This window comes from Arachis hypogaea, chromosome 8 (genome assembly GCF_003086295.3).
Source record: "Arachis hypogaea cultivar Tifrunner chromosome 8, arahy.Tifrunner.gnm2.J5K5, whole genome shotgun sequence".
Lineage (NCBI taxonomy): Eukaryota > Viridiplantae > Streptophyta > Magnoliopsida > Fabales > Fabaceae > Arachis > Arachis hypogaea.
Genome location: NC_092043.1, coordinates 40,066,475 through 40,072,792, shown reverse-complemented (window position 1 = coordinate 40,072,792; position 6,318 = coordinate 40,066,475). Strand labels below are relative to the sequence as shown.

General features: G+C 27.6%; 1 protein-coding gene across 1 annotated transcript; it reads right to left on the bottom strand.

The window, feature by feature from the left end:
* Window positions 1-841, bottom strand: LOC112708440 (uncharacterized). The gene is made up of 3 exons (XM_025760593.3): window positions 588-841; window positions 414-505; window positions 1-337 (listed from the first exon to the last, which is right to left on the bottom strand). The coding sequence occupies exons 1-3, from the start codon at window positions 721-723 to the stop codon at window positions 122-124; spliced, it is 444 nt and encodes a 147-aa protein (XP_025616378.1). The 5' UTR covers window positions 724-841; the 3' UTR covers window positions 1-121.
* Between the last annotated feature and the right edge of the window lie 5,477 nt (window positions 842-6,318).

Genomic DNA, 6,318 nt, shown 5'->3' with positions numbered 1-6,318 from the left:
TTAATTTATAATATTTGAACAGTTTAATTAATAAAAATTTTCAAGATGAATTGGAAGAACAGCCATGTTTTAGTACTAATACGATCATTAAAGCCCAAAGGCAAAAGTGGCATGTTACATATCATTTGGCTTCTGTGAAGAGGACATGGAGCTTCACCTTTGGATCATATTTCTTGAGGTCAATCTTGTGAATCCTCCTGCTCTTCTTCTTGGCATAGAAGAATCCAGTCCCAGCTGCTGAGACAAGCCTGATGATCTTGAAAAGCTTCTTCTTGGACCCCTTCCTTCTCCTGTGTCTCTTCTTGTCAGGGTCACCTCCCCTCTTTCTACTCAATCTCTGCCCAACAATAACATTTCAGATTAGAAAATCACTGATCAAGTTTCTCATAAAATTTTGGATGGGATTTGTTTACCTTTCTCTTTGTGGTGTTTGGTGCGTATCTTTTGGCCATGCAAATAATGGGGTGAACTTTTGGCCTTGTAAACATCTCAGTTGACAAGTAACCTACAAATGAGTGAGAGAGTTGAGAAACAGAATCAACAATTTGATGGGTGATGGTTAATTAGCAAAAAGTTGTAAACTTTACCTCTGGAGAAGACAGCATGGGAGAGAGAAGTAGAAGAAAAACGAAGATGATGAAGGTGGAAACGATTTCTTTTGTAGCAAGAAAGAGTTAAGCCTCTTCCTGGACAAAAATGTGCTATAGCTATTGCAGACGCCATCTCTGTGACTGTAAAGATGAGATTTTTACTGCTAGCTAGCTTCGATTTCAATTAAAGCATTTTCCTGTGTTCTTTTCCGCCCCCGTTTTCGTTCGTTTCATTTATTTTTTCCGCCCCCCGTTTTCGTTTGTTTCATTTATTTATATTGGTGACAATGGTAATAATATACTTTAACATGGTAATTTTTAGTGTTTTTTAAAATTGTGTGAGTACACCGATTTGTGTTTAAAAAGTGGAAAAAATTTAGAGTACAAGGTCCGATTTGTGTTAAAAAATAAAAAAAAAAACTCAGAGTACATAAATCGGACTATGCGAGTTATTTGATTTTAAAATTTTACTTAAGAAATCCTATGGTCCGACTTGTGGTTTGGCAAATATGAATTTCAGAAGCTAGAGAATGGATCCTCCGAATTGTTTGTTGTTGTCAATCTTTTTCATGAAATGGCATATCCAACGCAACTCGGACCTTCCGAGTTGTTCTATTGACACCACATGACCGTAAAACACCTGTATTCTCCATATCCGAGTTCAACACCACTGTTACTTCCATATTCAAATTAAAAAGTGATGGTTTTGCAGTGTTGGAACTCACGCTTTTTAATTTTAATATTAGATTTATAGTAGTGGAATTTTTTTAAATAAAATAAAAGAATTAAATAATTTTTTAAATAAGATATTTTAATTTTATTTTTTAAAATATAATATTTTCAGTTTCAGGTGAGTAAATAATAAGTTAGTTAGAGTTAATTTTTTTGGTTTACTTAGAGTTATTTTTTTAGCTTAGTTAGATTTACTGTTTACATATTAAAAAAATTATTAATTATAGGTTGCATATTAGTTAAAGTTACAAATTTACTGTTTATATATTAGTTAGACTTATTGTTAACTGTTTTTATGTTAGTCAGATTTTTTATGTTATTATTTTTAAGTATAGTTATTTACTGTCTACAATATGTTAATTAGTATAACAAAGTAAATTGTTGGTTAGTTTAATCAAAATAATTAATTTAAGTTGTGAATGAGAAGGTAATTAATCAAATAATTAATAAGGTTAAGTTAGATTAAAAAGAAACTTGATTAGTAAAATTTAGGGTCCAGTTAGTTATTTATTAATTGATTAGTTAGTTGATGGCGTTAGTAGCGAGGCAGAACTAGAATTACTAAATTGTGTTTAGATGGAGTTATGAGAGTAAAATGTACAAATTGAATCTTGTTGAACACACTACTGACAGATTTGATCGAGTAGTACACTTTTTGAATTATTTTTTATTTTATTATAATTAATAAACAATAAACTTGTTATTTTATTTGTTTACCGTCCCAACTTTTTTTTTATTGTATAAAGATAACCAAAAAGGTATAACACTAATACCATTCTCAATTTTAGAAAATGCGAGAAAAATATCATTCACTTTTCATAACGACGTAAATATCTTTAAAATATTATAAAATACAACAAAAATAATCAAAATGAATAATTTTTTTATAAGTGACAAACAATTTTTTTATTTGACAAATCGTTCATGCATTTGATAAAAAATGTTATAAAAATAATTAAATAACTATTTAAAAAATACATAAAAAATTAGATAAAATTTGATTTCTATAATTTTTTTTTCATTAATAAAATTGAGTTACACAAAAAATACTTAATGTAAAATTATCAAACATTAAGAATAAAAATATTTTATTTTTAATTATTTTTTAAAATTTTTTATCAAAATTTAATTTTTAAAATATTTTTGAGAACATATAATTAGCTTTGGTATTTTGTGTTTGTCGCATTTTAAAATGTTTTGAGGATAATTTTGTTGTTAGAAAATAGAGGACAATTTTAGTAGTTTACTAATAAATTAAATACAAAATATCCTTATTCTCCATTTTTGGGCCATGACATTCACCGAATCATACTCAGATTTTCTCTCCCTTTTCTTTTGTCAAACGTCATAGTATCATGGGCTAACGACCAAAAACTTTGAACAAAAATATATATGCGAAGTGTTAGCCCAAACCCAGAAAAAATAATACATTTGAAGCCTAGTTTTAAATTCCGTACGAGAAAAGCCCAATCTCAATGCCATGGTTTGACCTGAAGCAAATTCCTTGACCAAAGAAAAAATAAAACTGCAAAGTCTAACCGATTGTCCTTTTCCTTGATTTTTATTTTTATTTTTCCAAAAAAAGTGTGTAAGTTAATTGTTTATGTACATAGCAGTGTGCAAGTTAATCGACGCGTGCAATAGCGGTGTTCGATCTAAATCCGACTTGAAATATATACCAATGGGTGGAAACAGGCCAGATTTTGTTTTTAACAAATCTGACCTGTCATACAGTTGATTGGCCTGAGTCTGGCCTGTAACCTGTTATAAATTCTTTATAAAGTACTAGGTCTTGCCTGTTATTCAGCCTGACCTGGCTTGAAACCTGTTAAAAGGCCTGATAATTTTTTTTATAAAAATAAAAATATTATTTAAAAAATTATTTTTTAATAAAAATAATTATATGTAATATGTCATATATTTAATATTTATAAAAAATTTTAAATTTTTAACATATTTAAAATATACACAAATATTTATAATAAAATATAATAAATTTAAAATATCTCATAATTTTATTAATAATAAATAATTATTTATATATTTAATTATATTTTAACAGGTCCAGGCAGGCCTGACAGGCCTATAAAGCTAATTAGTGAGCCTGGGCCTGGCCTATTAATGTATTAAAGCTTTTAAAAGAGCCTGGGCTTGTACCTATTTTGTAACAGGCCAGGCCAGGCCAAACACAGGCAGGCTCCTGGCAGGCCGCCTGGCCTTTTTCCACCCCTAAATACCATGTTTATTTATTAGATCCAAATTCGGCTTTAAACTCAATAAAATCTATACACTTTTGGGTCACAATTATACCAAATAAAAATTGGGCCATTAACATTACATTACTTTAATACCTTCTTATAAGTTAACATGTGAAAATATCTAAATTTTCAATACTCAAACCATTATATCTTTGATATGATAAAATTCACTTGAAAAAATATAATAAGAACCAACTCTTCTCTAAAATTAAAGCATAACCATAATCAATACTAATATTGTCTAATAACACCAAATATTTAATCAATACAAATAACACAACATTATGCATTAGCCTAAAATCTTATGTATTTTAAACATAAAACATTAATTTATAGTCTTATAATGACTAATAACACAAAATATTAAGGTTTACAGTACTTAAATTTCACATAAGAATAGCCATCATCCATCACTAATAACACAAAATATTAATTGTGTATGATGACTGGACAACTGAAACGAGTTCGGGTGACCCGAACTATGGTCCGGATCCGATCCAAAATAATAATCTACTCTATTTTTTAGATCCTTACCCAATTCTAAACCTAATAAAATCACACCAAATTAACTCTTAAAATATTCGAGATCGAGCCAGATCTTCGAGTCAAGTCGAGTCATACACACTCCTAGCGTGCAATATAAAACCCTAATGCCCTATAATGGTGTAATATAGGAGGTCAACATGGTACTTCCATTAATTAATGTGAGTGTGAGGCATGACTTAGTTTATAAAGTTTTGCAATAAATAGTACAAGCACAAGAAATACAAATAGGAAATAAAATTTTATTATAAAAAAAGCCTTACTAAATCTTTTATTTTAGTAATAATAATATTATTTTTTTTATTATTTACAATATTTTTAAATTTGATAGATTAAAAATTAATTATTATAAATTTAAATTTTATTTAAAGAGTCTATTATTAGTTAATAAATTATTATCTACACAAATAAAATTTAAATTTTTTTATATTTATTTAAGCAGACGTGTGAGTTAGACACCCAACTGATTCAAGTTAGTTATAATAATATTACTTTTACTACTATTGAACTGGGCCTTTGTCTTTAGGTCTTTGCATACATTGAATTCCGAAGACAACACAAGCTTCCATTTCACCTGATAATTTATGTTGTCCACTGCTGCCACAGCACAACCACGTGCTGACGTGTGTGCTTTGTAGCACAAAATGCAAACTTATATGCCAAAACAAATAAGTTATTTATTTGTATAGCCAAAACTCTTTAACATTATAAAATAAAAATCAGATACAATCTGATGAAACATATGCAATAACATTTTTTAAAAAATCGAGTGCATGTCAAATTCAAGGGAAAGTACATTTAATGTATTCTTAAAATTAATTAGATTTAAAAGTGCTTAAATATATTTTAGAAATGGCAGAAATTTGCTAATAATAATGTATGAAATACCTTTATTTTTATTTCTCAGGCCACAATAGAAAGAAAGTAGAAACTCCGATTTGTTTAAATACTTTCGAATTGGAGAATTGAAATTTGATGTACAAATGAAGTTCATGTATAAATGACCTTTTCTTTTCAGTTTTCACACCTTTAATTAGTTGCGTTGGTCAATGTAACTTTATATGGCATGCGTTTTTTTCGATCAAATTCTATACCGATTGAACATGGTGCAATATACTGACCAAACTTAATCACAACATTAGATGGTTACATTCGTGGCATTGCCCATCTTATAATTAGAGAGAAATGCTACGAGGTCAGCACTATTTTTAATTTCATGATTAAAAATAGAGAATTAATTATTGTTAATTTAAATGCAAAGTAAAATATAAAAAAATATTAATAATTTAATATTTGTGTAATAACAATATTATAATATATTTTTTAAAAATATGATTTGTATATCAAAATTAGGTATTAATTAAAATTAACTATTAATATATTTATATATAATTTAATTTATTTTTAATATATATCTGTATTTTAATATATATTTTATATTAGTAGTGAATTTTAATGATTTATTTTAATATATATGTAGCATAATTGTATATTTTTATATAGTTGTCGTACAAAAAACTTTTAGGTGATTTAAGAATTTCTGAGATGATATAGCAGCTAGTTCAAACACACTTTTTCTAGAAGTTATTTGTCGATTTTTAGCAAATCGATGGTGGTTCGATATCTAGTAATCTGAGAGTGAAACTTATTCCTCTTTGTAAGTATCAATTTTTTAAAAGTGTATCAAGGTGTCTTCGATTAGACGGATATTGGGATAAAAGATAAATTAAAATTTGTAAATTAATAAAGAAAAGAGGAAATAAAGTTTTCGAAAAGAAAATATGCTGAAGTCGAAAAAGATTACGTTAAAATTTAAAGAAAGCAGTAAAGGTGTCTTCGACTGAGTTAAAAGGCTTTGACATAGAATTTAAAGATGCTAAAATGTAAATTGGACATTGAAATTAAAGAACACTTGAAAAATAAATTTGCTTGAAACATAAAGTTTACGGGAAGATAAATTGAAAGAGTAAAAACATGGAAGAAATCTTACAAAAAAGTAATTCGATCGCAACCTCAGGAATTCTCTGGGGATGCGAATATGCTTCGGTATTTTTTGAGTTAAAGTTCTAACTTTTATTCCCTAAAATTTTTTAGTATTTATAATCCATTTTTGTAACTGACAATTAATTACAAAAATACAGTCTTAAATGCGCACTCCTTGGTAACCTTTTCGTCCTTTGACTGATAAATGATTA